The sequence below is a fragment of the Anguilla rostrata genome, chromosome 7 (genome assembly GCF_018555375.3).
Source record: "Anguilla rostrata isolate EN2019 chromosome 7, ASM1855537v3, whole genome shotgun sequence".
NCBI classification, from domain to species: domain Eukaryota; kingdom Metazoa; phylum Chordata; class Actinopteri; order Anguilliformes; family Anguillidae; genus Anguilla; species Anguilla rostrata.
Genome location: NC_057939.1, coordinates 42,272,842 through 42,298,651, shown reverse-complemented (window position 1 = coordinate 42,298,651; position 25,810 = coordinate 42,272,842). Strand labels below are relative to the sequence as shown.

At 44.4% G+C, this 25,810-nt stretch overlaps 1 protein-coding gene across 9 annotated transcripts in view; it reads left to right on the top strand.

The window, feature by feature from the left end:
• The window catches only part of apbb2b (amyloid beta (A4) precursor protein-binding, family B, member 2b), a 107,190-nt gene extending 84,847 nt beyond the window's left edge, over positions 1-22,343 (top strand). For 8 of the 9 annotated variants that reach the window (XM_064344393.1, XM_064344395.1, XM_064344386.1 and 5 more), the window contains 6 exons: positions 11,877-11,991; positions 13,980-14,055; positions 16,684-16,764; positions 16,980-17,095; positions 17,951-18,133; positions 18,763-22,343. In XM_064344393.1, the coding sequence (XP_064200463.1) occupies positions 11,877-11,991; positions 13,980-14,055; positions 16,684-16,764; positions 16,980-17,095; positions 17,951-18,133; positions 18,763-18,933 (742 nt within the window). In that variant the 3' untranslated portion in view covers positions 18,934-22,343. The remainder of the gene's footprint in view (positions 1-11,876; positions 11,992-13,979; positions 14,056-16,683; positions 16,765-16,979; positions 17,096-17,950; positions 18,134-18,762) is intronic. The other variant, XM_064344394.1, reaches the window with a different exon arrangement.
• Positions 22,344-25,810: the final 3,467 nt, after the last annotated feature.

Below are 25,810 nucleotides of genomic sequence, written 5' to 3'. Positions count from 1 at the left end.
AGTTGTAAATAATTTAAATGCATTTTTGAAAATGTAACTACAATGAATTATCGAGTTCACCGTAGGCTCACACTTGAAAACAAGCTCCACCACTGTATTCAGCTGCCGTTATTTTAACGGAAGTAAGAAGCCAGACGCAAAGACCTATGGGATCCTACCCAGCAAAGGATCCATACAATGCTGCCTTTCAAAATCGTCCGAATGGAGGCAGCTTAGCAGGCATAATTTCTCGCTAACTTTCGAATGAGACGTGCCTCGACGCCTCTCCGCCTTGTAAAACTGCCGGCGAAGGCAGCGTTTTTTTTTTTTTTTTTACCGTTTGAGACAGCCTCAGTCACCCCAGCGTCTTTCATTACTTATCATTACCCAGAGCACCTGCGGAAATTGTACATCGCTGATGGATTAAGCGGCCTCGCACCTGCTTAACATTCTCGTGCTTCTGCACATCGAACGTCGCATAAATCTCGCGACTGACTCCCGAACGCGGGAGAACGACTGTTTTACACTTGCCTGAATACGGCAATCTCTGTAAGCATTGTTAGCGGTCTCCTTCAGAAAATCATTTTAAAAAGTCGGAGGAGACCCAGGAGAGATTCAAGTCCTCGGCTTCGACGCTTCATTTTTTTTGTGTGTCACCTGAGCAGTCAAGGTTCTGAAAAAGATTAGTGTTACGGATGCCTCTAAGGGGCAATCTGTATCATCAAAGCTTTAGTCGGATCTTTTTGTCGTTAATCCAGCGTCCTCAAATTAGTCTCTCCTTCACCGTTTTGAATAAATGAAGGTGTTCTCTCTTTGCACTTGAGACGGCTTGTCTGCCTTGTTGATGTTTTGTCTGTTCCAGGCTGCGTAAACGTTCCCTTGTGTGTTTGCCGGGTCTGTGTTTGTACACACTGGTGGGTGTTTACACACGCAGGCATTGCATTGCATCGCATTCATTTAGCAAACGCTGCTAGCCATAGCCAGTTACCATACAGCAGTCAAGTGCTTTTGTGCGAGTACATGCAGATGAATGCTTGTGGGAGTGTGCGTGCACAGGTGCGTGCCTGTGGGGTGTGTGTGTGTGTGTATGCGTGTGTGTGTGTGCTTGCATGTGCTCCTCTGTGCTTTGTGTGTATGGGTAGATGCTTCTTACTGAAGGGAAATATTTTACAGTCCTGCAGTAAAGAAGCTCTCAATAGCAGGGTTGGAGTTGGTGTAGAGAGCCCCGGTTTAAGAGCAGAAGCTATCAGCTCTGTGTAAGAGCCCTAGAGAGGAGAGGAGATTCAAAAGATTGAATGCTTCTTTGACAGAAATATATAACCTGCATGGTTTTACTGGGGAACCAGACACACACATATAATGCAGTCTGTATGTATTTGGACAGTGACACAGTTTTTGTTGCTTTGGCTCTGTACTACCACATATTGGATTTGAAATGAAACATTGAATATGTGGTGCATATGGACTGCACTGTATGTATGGTCATATTGCTGGCGCACACACACACATGCCCCCTGATTTAAAAAATATTTTAAAAAGAATTTAAAAAACTGCTGAGAAGTTTTTTGCTTGCATGTCAGTCATGTATTGCAGTGTGGGGTTTAATACAATACAGATGTGTTTGCGTGAATTATTACTGTGGCAAACACGCCTGCCACAGGCCACCGAAGTGGCTTTCTTTGGGGCCCTCCAGCACAGAGACACAGGGAGATGATGTTAAAACAGTCCACATTTATTCCACGAGGGTTTGGCAAGATGGTATAGCCAAATGAGCAGATGTTAAACCCTGTCATGACAGAGAGCTGCCTGGTGTGGGTGGGGATGGCAGATTTAACCTGTGCGCAGTGATTACCTCACTACGCACAGGTGCAGCCACTCCTGTTCCTGGGTCCAATTAGCCTGGCCAATTATCTAATTCTTCACCAATTATCCAATTGGCCAGGTCTAATTAGCTTGACCCAGGGCAGGTGTGGCTGCTTAAACCAGCCATCCCCACACCACAATTACATTTGCAAACCCTGTTGTGATCAGTTTTGTCCCTTTGTGTGCAGATGAACAGCACATGGTATATGATAGTTTATCCTCAGGTGAAAACTAAGGGCCTGATTTACTAAGACCTTTACCATGTGAAAAACAAGCCCTAGATGTTTAGAGTACTGAATCTATAACTACATGGTTTCAAGTTTGAATCCAGACAGTGGCATTTCTGTAGTATCCTGAAGCAAGGTGCTCGAATTTTGTCAAGGTATCTCAATGCACAGAGAAGATTAAATGTCTCGAGAAGGGTTTCAGTTTTATTTGTACTGTTTTTCTGAACCTGTAAACTTTGTCTTCTAAAATAATTTCGCACTGGCTATTGAATCACCCCAGGAATAAGGGTTTTCAAAACAATGTTCCTTCCGGTCAGTGAGATAAAACCCAGCCTTCAAAATAACAGAGTAACAGCTTATGGCGATTTTATTCCCCTGCATGGCATACAGCAAAATAAACAAGAGAAAAAATGGAAAACAAATCATCAACATCACCGCAAATGCATTTTTCCAAGTTTCTTTGCTGCAGTGTAAAAGTTTATGAAATGATTCTTTTTAAAAAATCATTTTAAAATTTTTTCCTCACTGTAATCCCGATGTGCCCAATAGACAGCGTGTTAATCACCGTGACACACGTGAGCTCCAGACTTTCTGGCAATTTCCGGGCCTCCCCACTCTTTCCTCCAGTAGCGCTGGTCTCGATTGCCTCACTGCGGTAAATGGCTCTTTGTCTGATCGAGCAGATGTGTTTGTACTGCATAATGGCAGGAGATTTAACGACTGGCCAATAAGGAGCGGATTTTCGGTCGGCTATCTGCGGTTCTCGGCTGACGGCAATTGCAAAAGCGAGGCTTAGCTCTTCATTATTGAGGGGTACCGAGGACACACAGATATGTCCTTGATAAGACTTTCACACAGACATGGATAGCGTTACAGGCTGCTGAGGGCTGGTGCGCAGGCTAGACAAAGACTGTACAGACCGCCTGTTGCATGTAATCACTTTCCTTTTGAAATTCGCCTTGCAGGAGGGCAAGCGTGCGTGCGGACCTCAAGTGTATGAATGCGGTACCATGTGTGTATCTGTGTACTTGCATGTATTGTGTGTGTGTGAGAGAGAGAGAGAGAGAGAGAAAGGAAAAAAGAGGAAAGAGAGACAGAGTAAGAGAATGGCAGGGTCTCCCAGGGTCCTGTGCAGCTGCAGTCTCTCCAAATCGAACGCGACTCTTCCTGAATCCGTGTTAATGGCTGCCGCTTCAGGCCTGGTCTCGGTCGTGGCCCTGTTAATTGAGCCATCGACGGGGTGTATAAATTATCATAAATACGCTGTCATTGTGACAGATCTTCCCGGAGATTATAATTTTGCTATAATATTGAACATCTTCCCCGTGCCCCCCCACCCTCACCCAAGGTGGTGGGGGCACCCCCCAGTGTAAATCGAAATGGACAGGTAAGAAACCTACACGTGACCCCTGACCCATGTCCCCATCAGTGTCTAGAACAGGCTCGAAAGGGGGGTAGGGAGGGGTGCTGTCATGGCCTGCAAACACTTGCGTTCAAGGCAATGCTCTTTGTCAGTTTTTTTTAAGCATCATCCAGTCTGTTCCTCCGCAACCTTGCACCAGCTGCGAGGATGATGTCATCGGTATTCCGGTTCGCTCGCGGAGACTCCCGGGCCGACTGCGATTGGACGTTCAGGCATACGCTTAGCGCCCTTAGCGAAAGACCGATCGGTTCGATAGCGTGACACCTTTTTCCAGCGTGTCACGGATGCGTGTCATTCTTGCCGTGTGCCGGCGCGGCGCGCGAAGCTCATTTAAGATACCGTCCTGCGAAAATGTTTGCATTGATTATGCGTGCCGTAGACCTCGTCTCCGTGGGTGATGGAGTAGTCGCCCACGCCGTCGATGTAACCGCGGTGACTCACCGTGCAGTCAGCCGTTAGAGGCGCAGACGGAGAGGGGGGCGCGGATTTAAATGGGTGTTGCTGCCCGTAAATGCTTTTATAGTAATGGCGGTAATTAAACAGAGGGCCTGGCTTCGGGGTAATGGCGCGCGGGGCCCGCGTTTACAGCCGCGGCTCTCGGGCTGCGCGCGCTGTCCTTTTAGGGGCACGGGCCCTGGCGCTTCTGGGCGCGTCGCGAGCGCTGTGAGTGACCGCTGATGGAGGGGGGTCTGTCTGTCGTGCGTCTGCTGGACTGTCTTTGTGTGCGTGTCCGTCTGCTGGACTGTCTTTGTGTGCGTGTGTATGTGCGTGCGCGTGTACGTGTGTGCGCATGTGTGTGTGTGTTTGCGTGTGTGCGCACGTGTGTGTGTGTGTGTGTGTGTGTGTGTATGTTCTAGGTTTGAGTGCGCATGCATGTGCAATCTTTGTCAGTTTATTAGCATAATAACTTGTATAATATTATTGGATGCAATTATTTGTATAATAACTGTGGGTTTTTATGTACAACCTAAGCTTTTATGAGGCTTTTATGGTGTTGAGGCCGAGTTGAAGGGGAGCATATGAAAGAATGCAGAAGCGCATGTTGTGCCTTTATTATATGTGGAATTTGCTACCAGTATAATTTTAATGTTAAAGAGTACTTTCACTGTCTGTGACTTGGCTGATTGCTATTCTGTTCTAAGATTATATTCTTTGTCACAGTTCACTGGCACTGCGCTGAATCCACGGCTACCAGACTTGAAAGGGAGCATTGAACTTTATAGTCTTCACATCAGGGACACACAGAATGGGTATGGTGAGCACCCCCATGTAGCCAGAGGCCGGGCCACTAGTGTGTCACAGAGGGTTTTTTGTAGGGGTGTGAATTAGATGTCAGGTACCCTGAGAGCAGGTGACCCCCGAGGGACTCATTACCGTCTCCCGTTAAAGAAAATCCCCCACCTCAGAGTCTGGCTTAGTCGGGGTGTGTGCTTTGTGTGTGTGTGTGTGCTTGGGTGTGTGTGTGTGTGTGCGTGCGTGCATGTATGTGTGTGTGGAATGGGGGTGGGGGTCTCAGTACAGGAGGTTGGGGGCTGATCCAAGTTTAAACTGCAACCCCCATATTGACCGCACTGTTTCCCTCTGGGTTGCTTCTCGACCTCGTTTCTGACCACTGCAGTGTTAGGGCAGGCCCGGGCATGCAAACCTCTCTTAGGTCCACGTCTCCGCACGCGAGTTTGGGCCACTGTGCGGGACGGGCGCAGGGCGGTCGACAGGCTCGATTTAGCGTGCCTGAAATGGAGGAGCCTGAAACGGGCCACCCATGCGGTTTCTGATTTGAGGGTGAACCATGAATCTCCACCAACCAGAATCAGTCAGCTGTGCTGATACTGCAGATTCAGGAAGAGCGTGTATGAGGCACGTGATTTGGACTGTTGTGCTATCTGGACAAGACTTTCTACTTCACCTGACAATCTATATTGTTGTGGTAATCGGAAATGACCAGATTATGTCAAGGTTTTGGATTTTGGAAATGGGATATCCTGCACTGGTCTGGCTGAGATTTCTTTCTTCACATGACAATCTGCTGTATTATTATTATTTTCTTTTAATCTACAGGTGCCACTGTGAGGATGTGGATCTGTGGAATGTTTTGGGCTCTCTCTCTCATACGTTGTGGAGTATCTGTGTGAATTTGGCCTTATCTGTATTGGACTTAGTTTGCCTCTGACAGACCGCACAGCACTAACTGTGGAATCAGCTGCCATTGGCTGAGAGACATGCTGCTTGGCAAAGTATAACCCAGCGTTACTCAACCCCAGGTACTCTGGGCCACAGCATGTCCAACCATGCACTACACCACCAGATTTCACTCATTTTTTGACCTCCTTGGTTTCGGAAGTAAGCTCATGAATGAAATCAGGTGGTGTAGTGCATGGCTGGAGCAAATACCTGCAGGCACTGCGGCCCGCAGGACCTGGAGTTGAGTAGCCCTGTTGTGTCCTGTTGTACGCTGTATAAGGCTTAATTGCTGAAATAAGTCGGACACCAACGGGGCCTATTTGGCTTGTTTATACTGTCCATCTCTGCGAGGCTGTGTGGCCGACGCTAAATAGAATAAATTGACATGGATGCCACCTTGCGCTAGCCCTCCGCTGATTGACTGTCTGCCAGTCAGACGGCACAGAGCGACGCACTGAGCAGCCAAACTGTAATCAGGGAGGGAAGAGGGATGGGGTTCGGGGAGCAGACAATCTTCCGTCAGGAGAGGAAGAAGCGCGGGGGGGGGGGGGGGTGCATGGTACTCTCACAGAATGGGAGGGGGTGGGTGGGAGGCAATGAAGCGCATGCTGAGATAAAAAGGGAGGTGCCCTGACGCAGGTAGACAGAGGGAGGGAGAGGCACAGGTTTAATCTCTCTAACACATTTCAGTTTGACTTGACATGATATTGCTTTTTACCGGGACTCGGGGAGTCTGAACTGTTTTTCTTCCCCCCCTGCAGCAATACAATTCGAATTTTGATCGGTGCTTTGTGCCAAGATTTGCGCCATTGTGAACGCGAAAGACATTGGTAATTACACCAGCGTAGACTGAGAATAATTACATGGTCCATGTCTAACAGATGCCTTGGGAAGAAAAATGTGTAATGGTAGACACTTCCTACATTAATATAGTCTGTCAAATCATTTCAGATGTCAATGATGGCAATGGATGATAGCTTTACCACCCAGTTACTGTCCTGATTGTGGAGCATGAAGTGCGTAAGGGTGGAGCGCTACAACTTAATTTATCATGTAAGGAGGAGAGTGGGCTTTCACTCTCTGCTTGCTCTCCTGGGGAAGGGGTGAGGAGACAGGGATGTCTCTATCTGTGTTATAGAAAAGATGGAAGCCGTTCACAACTTTAGGTTATTTAATTTCTATTGCTGTTCTTTCCTCTGATGCAACAATTCCTGGGGAGAGAGAAATTGGGTTAAGGGCAGGGAGAGGGAGATAAAATAATGGAAAAGTAATTTGATGGAACATGTCTTCACTAGATTCTTGTTCCATTTTTTTTTCCTCAGCTCCCTGTTTGATTCTTTGCCTAACCTTGTTCCAAATGCATTAGCCTGTCAAATGCATTGGCTTTCCATTCTGCCTACAAACAGGCAGGTGAATGACATAGGCTGTCTCTTCCTGCGTCTGGAGTAATGTGGATTTTTTTCCTTTGAATTTTTAAAAATCTTTTTTACCTTTGAATTGGTTACATTTTCTGTTTCAGAAAATGTTCATGCAATTGATTGCAGTGCATTCTAACATTGGACTCTTAAGACAAGAGAAAGGTTTCTGATTAATGTAACTTTAATGTTTCATTTAAGTTATTAATGAACCATAACAACCTAATGTGCATTACTTTATGGTAGGGTATGGTAGAGCTTTCAGCTGTGTCTGTTTGGATGAATTTGTTTAAATTGGTTACTTGGCCCGTTTTCCACAGATAGTTCCTGGGGAAGACACCGCAGAAGAGATTTACAGCTACAAGGTCCTTAATTGCTTAAAGTATTTCTTTAAGCTGACCGTCACAAAATAACACAGGATTTGTTGGCTCGCGTTGGAAAATGGCGGCGTTGCTCTTGTACTGTTTTGTTCTGAGGCTTCGCTTTCATGCCTGTCTCCGGAAAAAACGCTCTCGTAGCGAGGAGCGGGTCCATATGGCGGGAACGCGTCTGAAACGTGACGGGGCAAATCGCTGGGAAAAACACAGGTGCTGTCAATAACCTTCGTTCTCCTCGCGCAATCTGTCATTTTGCTCTCTTTGCCAGGACCTTGAGTTTAATGGCAGTGCCCCCCCCCCCTAAAACCCCTCATCCACCCCTCCCTTCCCCTTGATACTGCTCATCAAAGGACAAAATCACTGAAGTGGCTGTCTCATTATCTGAAGAGCTGTGGTAGAAGAAGCCGGTTTCACTGTTACTTAAAGAAATCCACCGAACTCTGCACCTCGGCACCTTAAAAAGAGGCTGGTGAATTCAGTATTCAAGTTATTTGATGTCATCTGGGTTCTTTGCACCTCTGGTAGCTGAACCCATTAACACTCTTTCCATTAGATACGTTTTGTACTTTGAGTATAGGATTGTATGCGTATCTCAGAAATCAGAGAGCTTTGAACAGACAGGTACAGCTATCCCAGCTTCCACAATGCACAGGTTCTCTTTCTCAGACAAAAGAATGCAAGATTCGATATACCGATACCATCTCTCTCGGAAAGAAATTGGGGGAAGCAATTCGGCAGGTGTTGCATTTTCGATCACGCGAGGTCACGACGCCTGAAGCGCCACAGCGCGGCTCGACGAAATTCGGCTGTAAGCCTTTAATTTCCATCGCCTTTCCCTCTCATTGTCTTTCCCATTTTCCTGAGAGCGGATCAAAGCGCTGGGATATGTTGACATGCGTTACACAAAGAGGTAGCGCAGTGCTTATTTTTCGTTTTCGAGTCCCTCCCTTTGATTTTCCCCGGTGTCCCTTCACTTTCTTGGGTAGTTGGACAAGTGGTAGGCTCCCCCTCGATCCTTTTGTCCACACGATGAAGGTGCGGGCGTTCCGGAACGCTACGCTAATGCTACGCTAATGTTCTGTGTGGGGCTTCCCGTGGGAAAGCCAGGCCGTGCTCCCAGCTATTGAAATGTGAGCTCTGACCTCTCCCCTGCATTTCTGGGGGTTCAAGGTGGGTTTTTGCCATACTGACTGACTCTTCTTCCTTCTCTTCCTTCCCACTGCTTTCCTGGACTCAGAGAGAGGTAACGTACTTCCCCCTTTCCTCTTTTTTTATGACGTTGAGTGTTTCCTTGTGGTTTGTTGTCCACGACATCCTCCCTCCCCCTCATCATCACCACTCCATTAACACACCACGGTGCCAGTCTCAGATTTCCATAAGCACGCAACCATGTTGAAACCCGATTCAGGAAAGCTTTGCCTCAGACATGAAAGACGTGTGGCAGCACACGTAGGTGTGCGAGGGAATGTTTGTTATCAGTTTGTGTCCCTCAGGATTTATGTGACCTACAAAAGGTTGGCAGTCACTGCTCAGTTACTGTGTGCCCCTTTGAAATGCCCACAGTCAGATAGTGGGTTGCCATTCTTTGTTCCCATGAGCCATGCCAGTGGTGCACAGTAGCAACATCTGGCTGGACCCCTGAATGAGCAGTGGCTAATCGGCCCTGTGTCCAGCGCCCTAGGTTTTGGCAGCCTGGTGCCTGCTGTATATAACAGCTACGGAGACCTGTTTCTTCAGCTATAATTGTCCCTTTTATGAATGTTATGTTTGGTTGATATTTTGAACATGCTGCTTCCAGCGTGTGGTCACAGAGCAGCAGGAGTTGGATTGCTTTCACGGTAGGAGAGAAAGACTGCCTTAGGCTCCTCTTCATTGATCCAATCACAGTCTTCAGTCTTGCAATCAAAACCGAAGGCATGTCCATTGAAATGCAGCAAACACACAAACAGTCATTCAGGGCACTGGGTAATTTTGTGTAATAATTTTGCGCAGTGCATTTCTATTGGGTTTTCATCGATGCTTTCGCATTTTTGCATTGCAAACATTGATCAGCAAGCATTTGCATTCTTATATTTAGTTTTTTTTAATGCATTGACCTTGTGTTTTGTGTTTTGACCTAACATGATGCCATGTTTTTTTCAAAGGAAAATCATTACAAATCTATATGCATTTATTCTGCATACTGTTAATATTTTAATATTTGAAGAAAGTTTGCTTGTAGAATTTTACTTATGTTTTTTTTTTTTTAAACCCTCATTGAAACACTCTGAGGCAGTTTAATGGAGTGTTACCTTCTTGCAGTATATTTTCAGAAAGGGCAGGGAAATTTGTACCTGCTTAAAAAATATTTTTCCCACAGGAGGAAACTGTTTAAATGCATCTTACCTTCAGTCTAGCATCAAAACATAAAGCAGATGTTACTTGCAAATTCACCTATTTTAAAAAAAAAATTTTGGTGGAGCACTCATTCACCATTTGTTACAGGAAGGGATTATTTACTGCATCCAGTATGCTGGCCCTTGTTTTCAACTTTCATTTTTTTGTCATTGACATTTTAATTGATTAGCATGTGTTAAAATAACACATCCTCTGAATTCATTCAATTTGTCCAGAGGAATACATTTTTAGTAACACTGCTAGCATCTTAAATAGATGATTTTGGCAGTTTGTTTTTCAATAATTAAGAAGACACACAGCACGTGCAGTGGACTGTTGGCTCCTGTGCAGGGGAGTCTTAATTTTCAGTCCGCTCATCAAATGAGAGAAATGATTAAGTCTCTAAAACCGCAAACGCGTCTAACCCCTACACCTCATAGCAACACCGCATATGCTATGTCTCAAGGTGTTTTTTTCCCCTTGTGATTATAAATATGTATGTGCTGTTCCTTTGTGTCTGTTTTTCCATATTAGTATAAAATGGATGTAGCTAGAGACGTGTTAGCATAATATTAGTGTTAATAGGCTGTTCGATCAGCCGGGGGGTAGAAGCTGTTGCAGGTAACCCCATAGCGCACTCGCATTGAATGCAAACCCCCCCCCCCACACGCTTCTCAAAGTCTCCTGGATTGCAGGCCTATGGATATTGATCGGAATGTGCCTGCTCAATTAACCAGGGGAGACAGGCAGCTAATTGACTCATAAACACAGAGGCTCCCCTTGCAAACAGTGTGTCATTCGTCAGGGCTTGCTGCTGGACGCCGAGCTCTAATGGAATCCAAACAGACAGACCATTCTTACCTTCTTTCTGTTCTTGCCCGCTTTCTTTTTTGAACCTACAGGTCTTGTTACTGTCTTACTAGTCTTGGGGCCATGGGTACTATCGGGTTCTTTCTGTTGTGAGGCCTTTTTGTTATTTATTTCCTCATTTCCCAATCCCTTTTCTCCCGATTATCTACTGTTGTCATTGTCAATGTCAGATCAATGTGATATCATCCTGTGGGCTGTCCTGAGCTCATGAGATTGATCCGGAGGTTTTTTTGTTAGGACGCATGCAGTGTTTCCAGGACGTTACCGTGGTTTCCTTGGACGTGCAAATCACAGCCGTGGTTTGTCTCGCGTTACCCTCCCGCGTGGCCCAATCACAGAAGAGCAGCAGAACGTCACAGATTTACGCGCTGTTTCTGTTCAAACCCTCCCCCCCCCCCCGAAGGCGCAGCCTATGGTGCAGAAATTCTATTGCCTGTCACCACCGGGTTGGTGGGAGTCTTTGGCAGGGCTTGAACGTGTTTGGCGGTTTACATTATTCCCATTCTCTGACGGTTCACATTGCAACGTTTCCCGTCCAGCTCCACCAGCTGTGGCTGTTGCACTGACATGTTGACTTTTAAAGAAATTTATTATCCAATATTCTTCTCGCGTGCCGTTAGCCTATATGTGATTTCCCAAGGTAGTGTCTTTTTGTGCAATATTCTGTTGGTTTTCGCCTCTGAGGCGGTTTACAGAGACTGAATGGGTTATTTATTCATTCAATTTTAGTAATTTCTGTTAGATCACAAAGAAAATAAAGTCCCTTATTGAAGTGAAGTATAAAGTAACTGTGGGGAAAGCTCACTTCTCTCTTAAAAAACTGAATGTCGATACAAATCTTTGTGTTCTATGTATTTCTTTCTCTGTGAAAGTCGACGCCCTATTCCTGAAAGCCCAGTGTGGCCTTTGTGGAAATTCCCAGAATGCACTGCTACCTGTCTGTCACCCAGCAGAACGCTAGAGCAGCTTGACGTGAGGTGACGACGTCAAGACCCATTTTAGAACTGATGAAAGTATACATTATTGAAAGTCTCTGGGGGGGAATCAATCTGGGCAGCTAGCAATATTCTTTTCCGTCTCCTTTTCCATTTCTTCACATTTCAAAGGTTAATTCGAATGTCTGGATTTGCCATTATGTTCTGTTTTTTTTTCTCTTTTCTTTCAGGGATTTTGCCTATGTAGCGAGAGACAAAGACACCCGGATACTAAAATGTCATGTGTTCCGATGTGACACCCCTGCAAAAGCCATCGCCACAAGTCTTCACGAAATCTGTTCCAAGGTGCGTTCCTTTGTCTTCCATTTTACACAGCCGTTTTCCTCATGGTAAAACCTCAGAGTTCGTGCAGCAGTCAGGTCAGAAAAACGAAATCAATTCTAGCGAGTCCTTTTTTTGAAAAAAAATTTTTGTTTATTTCATGTCACATGAAAGGTTTATTTGATGTCACAGTACCTTACAAATAATCTCTCCTGGGCATTTTATCAATTGTAGAAAATTGCTCGGGCGAACCTGGCATTTGTTGGACGTCTTATTTTTGTCGATTCCCTCGGGGGTCAGTTTAAAGGGAGAAGAGCAGATAAGGGCAGATTGGCGCGGTGAGCGTAAAGCGGTCACGATCCCCTGAAAGAGCGGCCCGTTATCTCCGTCCTGGATGCAGCCGCCCCGTGCGTCATCGGCTCCGATAAGGGGAACAGGGCCAGATCTCCGGAGGGATACGCTGCGCCCAGGTCCGAGCTGTACCGCGATGTCCGCGGTGCATTCTGAACGACGTGCGGCCCGGGCGTCCGGCAAAAGCCGCCGACGTCCCCGGCACGTTCCTTTCGAGGCCACGCCCGCCTCGTCCCTTCATACGCTAATGTAGTATCATACGAGGTTTTCCAGCAGAGACACATTACTTTTTTTGGACTTAGGATGTGTGTCGGGTTTTCACTGGCTAGGACTCGATAAGATTGATGGTTCCGAGACATCATGTTGGACTTCCACCTTTACCAGGAAGTTGCATTTCTAAAGAAATAATTTTGTTTAATTCCCGACTGGGAGACTAATTACACGTTTTGTCTTATATATATATATATATATATATATATATATGTAGTCTTAGAAATATATTTAAAAAACTTGTTTTAAAATAATTTAGAATTCAAAATCTTTCACACAGCAGAAAAACTGGCGTAGACTATAAAATATGTAATTATACAGGTTCATCAGGCTCAGTAGAATTACTTAGCTTACCCTCCCTGGCCTGAACTCCTGGCTCCATAGCCACCCATGGAGACTGTGCTGTGCTGTTATTGGCTAACTCGGTCCTGTGCCCAGCTCGCTGACGTCTCAGCGCGCTCCCCTGTGACACTGTTGTAAGTGCCGAATGAGCTGGTGTACTTTTTGACCAGTTCCTGCCGGACTCCCAGTTTCAGGGCCTCTCTCCACGAGCGCGCGTGTTCATTTAGCCGTTTCCTCTCGCGTGGCAAGGCGATGCAAATTCGCTGCGACAAACAGAAAGCTTTGAAATAATGCCATCCATAATTCATTCACTGCCATTAACATCAGACGCACTAAAGTGGGCCGTTGCAGAAATCCTTTTTTTTGCTCTCGCTGTTCTGCGGGGGGCGGTGAGAGAGATGTAGCCTGCTTAGCATTTCGCGTTTGTGTTCTGGTGAAATAGGATGTGGGCAGCTGAGGTACTTGCTCTTAGTATAGCTGTGTAGCAGTTTCAGTCCTAACCTTGCCTGCATCACTGAGGCGAGGAGTAGGGACTCCTCATTGGTCACTGGCTTCAGTCCACACGCTGCCTCATTATACAAATAACTAAGGCTGTAATGTTTTAATGGGTCAACAGACAGTGAAGCCTTTCCTTGATTTATTGTACGTTCTGCAGTCTAAAAAGCAGGTTGCATCTTATGAAGAGGGGGATATTGTCCTGTCCTGCAGACTTTACCTGGCCTAAGATTTCTTGGGATTTTATAGTTAAAAACTGCAGGTGTAGTATTAACAGCCAAGGTAATAATGGAACAAGAATAGTTATAAAATGCTCAAGGGATCCCTTTGTGAAGTGTGCATGAACACACGCACCTCACACAGACACAGGCACACACCACACACACACACACACACGCAGAGCACAGCACAATGCGCCCCATGTCCTCCAGCCATCATTTGTCCTCACAATACAGGTGCACCATGGGAAATCCAACCGCCTGAACTCCAACTCTTGCACTAAATTCAAGTTCATTGTTCAGTTTTTTTCTCTCTCTCTCTCCTCTCTCCTCCAGATTATGGCCGAGCGTAAGAATGCCAAAGCTGTAGCCGGCAGCTCCCTGCAAACGGGCTCTGACGTCCCTCTCCAGGGTAAGGCACTCTTTCCTCCGTCTCGATCTCAATCCCAGCATGCACTGCACGCCCACATAGTCTGCGCGGAGCAGCCATGCGTATTTCGCGCGCCTGATTTGGACGGCGTCTCATCATGGACGGTGAAGTAGGTCGCGCGATGATGGAGCATCCTGAATTTGAACATCGTATGAATGTTTAATTATTTCCGGCGTGGTTTGCTCTCTGAAAACGAAACCCGCGGGCAAAGTGCTTCAGTGAATGCAGGTGTCCAGCATTCCTGCAGAGGCCATCTGTTAGCCTTGTACATCAAAGCCAAAACGTTCTGGTCATTTTCTTTTTAAGTTACGATCGTTTTATAAAGGGCTCTAAATTAATTTCGAGCTCGAAATAGTCTGTTTTCAGCTACGTCATTTGTTTCTTTTCTCAGTCCATAAAAAAATTGTTAATTTAACATTTTTATTCTTGTTTCTTTTTTATCATTGCTACAAAAAGCTTTGTTTTGATTTACAATAGGTACTTGAGTTAGCATGCTATTCAATCAAGCAGCGAAAATCAGCACTTCATTGTTTTTAATAGTTGTCTTCTAAAGCACGTTCCAGCAGAACAACAAATATAGTCATGACCAGCCATTTTTATCACAAAATCATGACATTGACATTATTTAACAAAAATATTATTTTTTATATTATATTATTACATAATTTGTGACTGCAGAACTACAGATGTGAACACCGCAGGGAAATTGCATGTTGTCATAAATCATGGCTACACAACAGTCCCAGAATTGGAAATGCTATTCATATTTTCCTCTGTGGTGCTCAATGGTCTACACCCTCAGTAACCCTCTGTGTTTTCTCGAGTTATTTCATTCAGATCAGGGTTTGGTCATTATAATATACTCACAATTTATTTTGTATTTTATGACCAGTTTTAAAAAAATGCTGAACTGAATCTTAAATGGTAATTATAGCTGGGATGGACAGTTGTGAGGTGGGCTGACTTCAATCTCATTATTCTGGCTCAATAGCAATCTTAATTGAATTTAGATTTGATTTAGTTGCTTGCCATATTGCATAAAACATGATCGGAAACCTAAAAAATTGGCATTTAGTATGTAAAATCAAATGAAATTAAAATCTTATGCATGTTTTTTTTTTTTGTTGCTTCCCTTTGTTTTTGGTTCTTATAGGATCCTCATGCAAAAATATAGTTTGCCCAAATAAAACGTTCAATGGTTTAATCCTGTTTTTACACATTGAGAACACTATTATTATAAATTCTTTGTAGTATACAGTCAAATATTTACATATAACTACGCATATTTACTTAAAAAACGCCACATCCCATGGATACCATCAATGTAAGAAAGTCGATCAGTTTTTGTCAAATTTCAACATTTGCTGGTGAATATGTAACTATAAGCCCATGGGAAACTACATAAGCATGTTTCCTATGTTATCAAAGGAGGGTACAAATAAATGCAGATAGATTCTGATTTTATGAATATATTTTATCATCCGAAAGCCATGCGTTCTGTAAATTCTTTTACTAAATAAAAAATAAAAATGAAGTTATAAAATTTTATCTCTCATTCGACGCAAACTGTGGTTTAGCGCTAGCTGTCTGCAACAGCCTGCACATGTAGAAAGAGGAGGGCATTCTGCAGTCCGATGTCCTGATCAATGTCTGTAGTCTATATGTCTCTGGGGATATAGGCACTTATTCAAGGGCCCATGGTAGACAGGGACAGTCTAAAAATATCTTATTAAGTGTGGAGTTAAGTGTGAAATATTTGATTAAATAATCTTTCTTCTGTCATAAGCACTTATGGATCCCCTTTCAGTATTAGTGGCCAATTATTGCCTGGTCATGAATTAATGCTTTATTAATTCAGAACCACTGTCACGCAGGCTATTCTTAGTTAGATTATAAATCTTCATTCCGCGTCTGCATTCTGTTGCGCAATAAATTATTCCCACCAAATACGGTAAAGGTTAGTGTGGCCTTTTGTGCGGAATAAATTACATTATTTTCCTGGTAATTAAAGCGCGATGCCTGCAACCGTTGGCTTTAATTTTACATTTTAAAAGGAAATTAAAAGGGAATTCGCTGACTTCAGAATCGGCTCTTCCCTCGTTATATTTCGACTGGGAGAGAGAAGCTGACCCATTTCCAAACGAGTTTGTGGTTTGTGAAGGTAACGAGGCCGTTGCTGTTGTCGAAAGATCAAAAGCATTGTGCGAATTTAATTATGGAGGTCAGTGACCTGTTTGCTTGGCTCAGGGAATTCATATTGCTGACACACTTTCCTTGTTTTCCATTCAAGCTGCTGGATGTTTACTGTGTGAGTTCAGCGCGGGTTCCTTGCGAACAAGCGCCACAGTCTGAGGGTTTTAGCTGGTTTCAGGTTCAACTTCTTTTAAACAGTGCCAGGCGTTCTGCTCTACAGTGGGAAGGCTGCCAGCTTGCTGTTCTGTTTTCTATCTTTAGTTTAATTTTAGCTCATTCATTGATTCATTCACAGGCTGTTGTATATACAGGTGCTTTATATTATTAGCTTCAGTTGGTGTGGCGTATGAGATCACTGCCTCCCAGGGCATTTTCCAGACAAAACACTGTGCCTGATGCCTCTCTCTCCCCCAGCAGAGTTCCCCACACCAAAGACAGAGCTGGTGCAGAAGTTCCACGTCCTGTACCTGGGAATGATGCCTGTGGCCAGGCCCATAGGTAAGGGCTCCCCCAATACACCCCCCCCCCCATCACTACCCCTAATCTGCTGCACCTGTCCTCAAACCTCCCATGTGACCTGAGTCATTTTCGAAGCTGAAAATAAGCAGCTGCCAAATTTGCATTTTCCCACAACAGGGACTGTGCTTTTCTCTTGACTGAGGGCACTTTCTGACCTCTCTCTGAACTACCCCCCCCCCCCTTCCAACCCACAGGAATGGACATGCTCAACGGAGCCATAGACAGCATAATCTCCTCCTCCGAGAAGGACGATTGGACACCCGTCATCCTCAACGTGGCTGACGCCACCGTCACTGTCATCAAAGACAAGGCAAGCGCCGAAACGTCGCCATTGATGCCTGAGGTGGAAAGTCCAGGTTCAGAAAGTGAAAGTCCTCCCCAGTATTTTGTCCTATTCACCTGGATTATTAGCATAATTCGTAAGCCAGGAGGTAGAACTAATTAGTGAAATCAGCTGGCTGAGTCCATGGGTGGAAGAAACACATGGCAGGACTTTTACTTACTGACTCCTGGACTTGTCCCCCTGTGGGGTTGGAGGGTCACAAGCTTTAATGCGGAGATGCTAACCACCGCAGTTCAGAGACTCCTCTCAGGCAACAGGTGTTAGGGTGTTAAACTGAAGATTTCTGATTCCATCCAGTTAGCTTTCCACATTTAAATTTGCTCATCCCTCAGATATTCTGGTCTGATTATTATAGGTTATTAGATGTTATTGTGTCATAACAAAAGGACATATTATTGTAAGATTACCTATGAAATGTCCACCCATTTCATGTCTTTTGTTTGATTAATTGACGCAGCAATGATGTATGTCTGAATCTATAAAAGTTAATCGCTCAGTTTATCGCTGTGAAGTATTAAAAATGTCTGTGAATGAAATGTGAACTTCTGAAATGACTGAAGCAGTCAGTGCCATCAAATAATAGCACTATGCAGTCAACTGTGTCAAAGAATAACGCTTCGGAGTTGTACTAGGCCTACATCAGGGAATGGAGTACTTCAGTACAAGGGATAATTAAGTGTTCTGGCTTGTTGCTCGGTAGCATGTAGTACAGCTCTGATGTGGTACTACATGAGGGACGGTCGCAGTTGTACTGGGTGTCAAAGCGAAGAGTGCGACGTTCCTCTGAGGGTCTTCCTCTCCCTGTGGTGATGCGCGCGGCAGCAGGAGGACGAGGAGGTGCTGATGGAGTGCCGGGTGCGCTTCCTGTCCTTCATGGGCGTCGGCCGCGACGTGCACACCTTCGCCTTCATCATGGACTCGGGGAGCCAGCACTTCGAGTGCCACGTCTTCTGGTGCGAGCCCAACGCCGGGAGCGTCTCCGAGGCCGTGCAGGCCGCGTGCATGGTGAGAGAGGCCAGACCAACCCGTCTCCAAACCGCTCCCCCTCCCCCCCTCAGGATAGCGCAGAAGCCTCGTATATAAGGCTGCAGCGATGCTAAGGGCGCTAAAAGTGGTTTGTAAGGATGTTTTATTACTGCTAAGTGTGTTGCAGAAGTGGCTGGAATGCTTTAGAGTTGGTAAGCGTCTTACAAGTTTCAGAATGTTACTGTACAGTAATGGAAAGTGTTTTACATAATGGGCTTGACTTTTACCTTACCGTTAAGCTTATATACGGTTATATACGGTTGCACTTTGTGTGTACGCTCCAGCAATCTTAGGAGTGTTACAAATGTGGTTTGCAAGACTATTACGGCAGTGGTAAATGTTTTTAACAGTGTTAGTTTATATATGCCATAACAGTGGTCAGGGTGTTATAAAGTTGAATTGTGCAGTAAGAACACAGTCCTTGTCAGAATGTTACGGTGGTGGTTTATATGCATGTTACAACAGTAGTAATACTTTTACTGGTCCCTCTGTCAACTTTTAAATTTGTATGGATAGATTATGATGATGGATGAAGTCTCCCTCTCCTCATTTTGCCCCTCTCTCTCTCTCTCTCCCTGTCTCGTTCTCTCTCTTTTTTTCCTCTCCAGTTGCGATACCAGAAGTGTCTGGTGGCCCGGCCCCCTTCCCAGAAAGCCTGCTCGTCCTCCCCGCCCCCGGACTCTGTGACTCGGCGGGTGACCACCAGTGTGAAGCGGGGCGTTCAGTCCCTCATTGACACTTTGAAACAGAAAAGGCCAGTGGGCGAACTCCCCCAGTAGTGATCGTTAGCAGAGCAAAAAAAAGTCAGTAATAAGAATAATAATAACAATAATAATAAATAACGTACAAGCCTTGCATCACACTACAGCGCAAACGGGGTGGGGGGGGTGGGAGGAGGGGAAACGGCGACGGGCAAACAGTACAAAGAATTCTACGAGACGACCGCGAAGCGCGATTCGAGCGACGGCGAGGAGACAAGGGCGAGCCCCCCCCCCCCATGCCCCCACGCGTCCATCGACCCTCCCCACCCACCGCGCTTTCTCCCGTCACCCGCGTGCGGCCCACAGCATGCCTGGCCACGCCCCCGCCCCCAAACCAGCCACGCCCAGCATCTACCGTGTGTCAAACCGAGGAAGTGCATGACGAGGTTGTTATTTAATTTTATTTTTTTTTAAACAAATGTGTTTCCATAGCGACGGATTTGCAGCTTCACAGCCCGAAAGAAGCACGAACACCCCACTTTTTTTTTTTTTTTTAACGTTCGTTCTTTGATGTCTGCTTTTGTGTTTTTCTGATCCGGAGCGCAGCCAACACAGTCATCCTTTCGTGCCATATTGGTGATCTTCGTCTAAAACCAACTGTGCTCCGGAGTGCTCCGCGCTTCTCATCCCTTGCCTTTATTAGCGCTGAAATAGACAGCCAAGAGCCATATCTGAGAGAGCTAAAACTGACTGAAGCCATTCATCCACAGAAACGCTGGGTGTATCCCCCCCCCCCCCCCCCCACCCCCCCATTCCCGCACCCCCGCCCACTTCTTATTCTTTTAAGCCCCCGAAACAGAGACAACGCTCCTTTGAAGGTGGATGCACTGTTCTGTTCTTCGTTTAATTTTTTATTTTTTTATTTTGGAAACCACCCCATCCTCACAGCACAAAGAGGCTCAGGTGTGAGAGAGCGGAGCTGCTTTCACCCGTAACCCCGACGGCTCCGCGTTCAGAAAGGCAGGAGACAAAAAACCCGAAGGCTGGGGAACGTTTGAAGATAAAAAAAAAAGAATGTGACTTCTGTTTTAATTTCTGACTATTTTATTTTATTTTATTTTATTTTATTTAATCTCACCGCTGCAGCTTGAAACTCCACAGACTGGACGATTTGAATTTTAAGGCGGACAACGTGCTCTTTGGAACTATCTTGGTAATGTGACACCAGTGTGTCGTTGTGAATTTTGTGGAAGGGAGGGGGGCGGGTGTGGATGAGGGATGGGGTGCCAGCTCATCCAGGAGACGATACCCTAAATCAAGGCGCACTGGATTTACATCAAACCTACGAAGTGAAAAAATACCGATAGCAAGAGCCTGAAGGTTCGACCGTCGTCTCCTTGCTCCTGTGCATGTTGGACAGTAATGCCACCTTGTCTCTCATAAATGTCCTTGCACTCTCTCCTATTCTTGTTGTTCAACCAGCAGTGATTTTTTTACAGGAAGTTGAAAGGTGTAACAGTGGGAGAAAGCCACGTGTACAGATCTATATATAAAATTTTGCATACATTTATCACTTTATAAGCCATTTTTATTTTCTCTTATTTCTCTTGTCTTGAAAGCCTTGAAAGATATTTGTTGAAACACTTTCTTCTGGCCAAAGTGTAAAGTATCGATGTACGTGTTGTGGATGATCAGAAATGAAAAAACTACAAACAAAAAAAAAAAACTGCAAAAAAAAAAAAAAACGCTAAGACCCATATTGTTGAGATTTTATTTTTACTGTGGTTAGGCCAATTAGCTGTAATGTATCTAGATGTTAATGAAACGTTATCTATGCATTCTGTCTATCTAGTGGATCTCAGAGGCATACAGCAAAAAGTCACTTGCCTTGCATGTCCCGTGACAATTTATTACAAAAATTATGGAAATCGGAGAAAAAAATGAAAGGATTTTTACGTTTTTATTTATTATGTTTTCTATGACAGTATACTGGTTTTTGTTATGTTGGACAATTGGTTCTGTTATCCTGTAAGAACAGTGTCACTCACAACGTAGCCAGCACTAATGAACTGTGTGAAGTCTGAAGCTGTGCGGTCCATGTGTAAACACAGAATCACCAGGATGATAGACAAGCAATTGGTTTTGGAACCAGCCAGGCTATGCCCACCTGTAGGGGGCGCCACAGGTGTGTCATTTGAGACCCGTCGGCTCGGCACCACGTTCTGTGGAGAACCGGGCTTTTAAAGTAATATATTTGCAGATTGCGGTATTAACTGTATAGCATAATGCTGAAACGTCGCCCCAGAGGAGAACTATGGTGAGAGTAGCTCCAGGATTGTGTACCTCTGTGTCATTCCTTCGGACCACCCAAGAAGGGTGCAGTCCCCCCCCAAAAAAAATCATTTTCTAATGTGTATGTTCAACTAATGTTCTATCCTTAAGTTCAGAATTCATATATACTTGCATTGCCAACTTAAACTCTAAATTTGTTACCTCAAATGACTAAATCAGGAGTCAAATTTTTTTATTGTTCACATAATTCAAGGGTATGAATTAATTAATGGAGAGTTCAAACTAATGAATGGTTTGAAGTTGTAATTTTAGGGTTCAAGTTATGGGTTTGAGTTTTCATATTCATTTGAGGGTTCAAATCAGTAATTTGACGGTACAGGTGTATCTATTAGTATGTAGAGGATTGTAATGATTAATTTGAGGGCACTAAGTACCAATGTGCCTATTTGTAAATCGAGGGTTCTGAATTATAATTTGTGGGTATCAATTAAAGGATCTTGTAATTTTTATTTTATTTTTGACAGTGTTCTTTTCAAGCCTCCTTACAGTACATTCCCGAGGGCTCCTCATCTTTTAAATAATTTTTTTAAATGTTTTAAATAAAAACGTAATCTCGTATTGAGGCCCAAAAATGATTATTTTCACTTTGTACGGTTGTCTAGGACTTGTGACTTCGCTCGTGTTGTACACATGACAGCATTCATATCTGATGTAAAGGAAAATTTAATGAATGGTAAAGTGGAGTGTCCTTTATGACCGTGTACATCACACTTACCCTTGGAGTCAGTAAAATTAGCCGAGTCACCTTGTGCTATTCGGTTCAGCGTTGGGTTGATATGGCAGGGACTTTGTTTTTTGGATTGGATAAGGATTTCCCTTAACACGGGAGATTCGATCGAGGTCAGCGTTTGCTGGCAGCAGTAGTTCTGACTTGAGTTCTTTGAAGCCACAATTCCAGCATCAGACCAGCTGCAGAAAACGCTTCGGTCATTAATAAAAAGGTTTTGTTTTTTTGACCTTCTTTTTTTTATTATTAAATCCCTGGAGGTTTTTAATGAATTTCGCCGGCGTCCCAAATGCAAGATGTCTAACAGCATAAGCCTGGAAAATAGAAAAGATGGTTTCCTCTGCTCTTCACAAAATTTGACACCATATAAATGTAATCTGTTGTGAGAATAAAGTGAATATTAAAACAAGATGGTCTCAAAGCCAATTTTATGCTTGGTCTCTCTCGGCGAACTGTGCAATTTCATAAAGCTCTTTATGGTAATGCCTGAAGTGAGCGGCGACATCTGTTGTGCTACATGGTCCTTGCTGAATTCACGCGTGCGGCCATCCTCGTCCTCTGTCTCAAGGAATGAGAGAAGATGAATGAGGCGAGCCGCGATTTGACACCGTTACTTGTTTCCCCCGTGATTGACAGTTTTAGCCTGACAGTATTAATCAAATGCGCAATGACTGTTGGGAGCATCTTGCGAAGGGGTGTGAAAAACCAGAAAACACCCAGCTGTCTGTTTTGTGGACAGTTATTTTCCTTGGAAAATATATTCAGTAATTTTTATTTAACGTGCCATACACTGTTTATCATTCTGATAATCTCTTCCAGAACAGTGCAGGATACAGTTACTGTTAAATTAGATTAACGAAGAGTTCATTATGGTTTGCTTGTGCTACACAGAAAAATACTTTGCTATATAGAAATGACACAGAATTAGACTTGTTTATCCCGCAGCACAAGCTGCATTGAGTGCCTTAGGCCAGGCCTAACTCAGTCCACTGGTGGATAATTCCTCCCTTGCAGAGTTCAACTTGCATACTTTTGGTAGGGCAGTGTAAAAATAAACTTCTAAAAAGGTAAATTAAAAATAAAGATGCGTGTCTGAGCCCACGACAAAGACCCTAGATGCAGAAACCCGTGTTAATAATGTCAGGCAAGTCACCAGTTGCATTGTGACTGAACCTGGGGAAATGGCATGTTTTTTTTAGACTCTTAAAGCTGGATAGGATGTGACAACTCCTGAAATGTAGAGCAGGACAGTGGGGAGGAATCTGGTGACCTGGGGGGAGAAGGCCCTCTTACTGAGATGGTGAGTCGCTAATGGAAATGTCAAAGTATAGACATTGTAATCTTCCAAGTACAATTTACAGGTATAGACTGTTGTAGGTGACTTTTCTCAACAAGTTAATATTTTTAAAAATTTTCCTGAGAAATAGTTCTTCACCCAAGAACTATTGACATTTTGTGGTATTCACTGACGATGCACATGAGCAGGGGTCGAATCCAGTTTGAAGCCTCACAGGAACTGTTTACCTGCGTGGTTTGATTTTTTGTTTGCTGAGCAGCGAATTGCAACGCGCGAAGTAATGAATAGCGTGACTAAATGAACACGAGACCGTGACAGCCGAAGGCATTGTATTCATTTACAGTGGGTCGATTCTGAGCCGGGTCTGTGCAGATCTGTATACGTCTATCTGGATGAAGTCGTAGCAGGTTCAGAGAGGCTGAGCCATCCAGGTCATATGAAGATCAGCAAGTCTGACGTTCATAGACAGGCATTGTCACCTGGCAGTTACAGTCACCCACCTTTTCCTACACAGCTTTGCTTTCTAAGTCCAATATGGTGCTAAAGCAACACCTTATTCACCGCAATAAGAGTCATATTATTTGTGGCGAAGGTAATGCTTTAGAATGTCTTTTGCTCAAAAACATAGAGCATAGTTAATGCATTATAGGTTATTTATATATGGAATTTTGATGCTTACCCTTAAAAATTATTGTAAATATGTTAATAAAGAGGGAAGGCTGTGTTGCCATATTGAGAACGATACTGTCCAATGCAACTTCATCAGTGCGTATTGTACCCCTGTGTGCAATTTCTCAGTCAGATCGGATGACCCTGGCTGCTTTCTTATGAGCATTCATTAATGTTTTATAAGAAATTCAACCCCAGGGAAGGTTTTTGGTTGGAAATCTGTTGCGTGAGCTTTTGACCCCGTGTGATTTTTCTGTCGGGATTTCTTCACTAAGGAATTTCTTTTCAAGTACCGAATTTCGGAAACTTGAAGTAACTTTTGAACTCGAGTTCGATAAACTAGTTGGGTCAGAGTGGCCGTAAAGGCCGCTTGTGATTGTACGAGGCTGGGAAAATAAAGTAAGAAGTTTGCATCCTCCATCCTGGTAGATAAAAACCCACCTAAATAGAAGATCCAGGAGAGGGGATAACAGCTCTCACTCTCGAAAGATGGCATCCTTACAGTCAGCAGGAGCAGGGCATCTTTATGCATTACCTGCAGCAGAAACATGTCCCTGGTACTGAATGCTGGCAGTTATCCCTCAAATCACCTCCAGATTTAACCCTGGATTCAGGTCGGATCTACAGGCTGACGAAACAAAATGGTAGTCTGAGGCACACAATCCTATCTATTCCCTCATGAGCAATAGCGTCCGTGCAAAATGCTGCCAATGTACAGATCCACGGACATTCAAACGTCCATGCAACCGTGTGCATTTTCATGTTTGTATGTCTTGTTCTTGGCTACCAAACCCTAAGGTGAAACATCAAGAGGCTTATTTAAACCATATGAGATTGGAGGAAAAATAAGTAAAAGTGACACCTGAGAGATACCCTTGACAGATACCATCAACACAGTGGGTGTAATGACAATATGTCTCCCACAGCTCAATGGAGGCCCTGTCCTCCACCACTCTACCCTGTGAACGTGGTCACTCTCGCTGCGCACCAATCACAAGCCCAGTTTACAAAACCTCCCACCAATTGCCGTCACTCAGCTTAAAAGCTTCTCTTTGCTGGAGAGGAATGTCAACAGCAGGGCTGCGAAACAGAATCGGATGAGGTGTTGAAAAGGATTCCTTAAAGAGAACCTGCCACAGCTCTCTCAAAATGATCAGTATTTTTACTTAATCATCATTTCACAGGCATCTGCACTTGGAATGCCTTTTCCTGAACATTTTTACCCAAGCAATTTCTGAAATGCGTGTCCACACTTTCCCAGTTTTTTTTTTTTCTTATTTTTTACAGAACCATCTAACTGTAGGTGTCATTTCATGGTGTGTTCTACTTAGATGAACTGACGTGTGCATGAAAAATGTTTTGTAATTTTATGCATGTCAGGGTAAACATTTGTTGGTGGCACTTTGACATAGTCTGAGTTGCCCGAAAAGACACTGCCAAATTGACAGAACAGAACAGACGTCCTGTGAGAACTTCTTGTGAGACTTCTTTGTGAGAAGAAACTGTGATTTGTGGAGACTGAGGACTGGGAAATCCTAAGTGAGGACTCTGATCATTACCACTGATAGCAGTTGTGTGACACACTTTGTGTGAGATTATGTCCCCTGCTGCAGGTCACTGGGGCCGTACATTAGAGGTATATCACAGCCAGAGCCATTAGTGTCATGCCACCTAGTGTACCTGCTTCCTGGGAACTGTCATTGCAGATGGAAAAAATACACTGAGACATTGGAGAGAAACAGCCAGCCCACTGGATTGGGGAAAAGGCTAATGCTATTAGAAATTCATGTTTTTTCTTTGCTGACAGGGTCGAGACCTGGAACCAGTCTCCTGACTCTGAACTCAAAGGTTCTGTAGGCGGTGGTGAAAGTGGGGAGAGTTACAGGGTGGCCAGACAACTAGTACCCTTG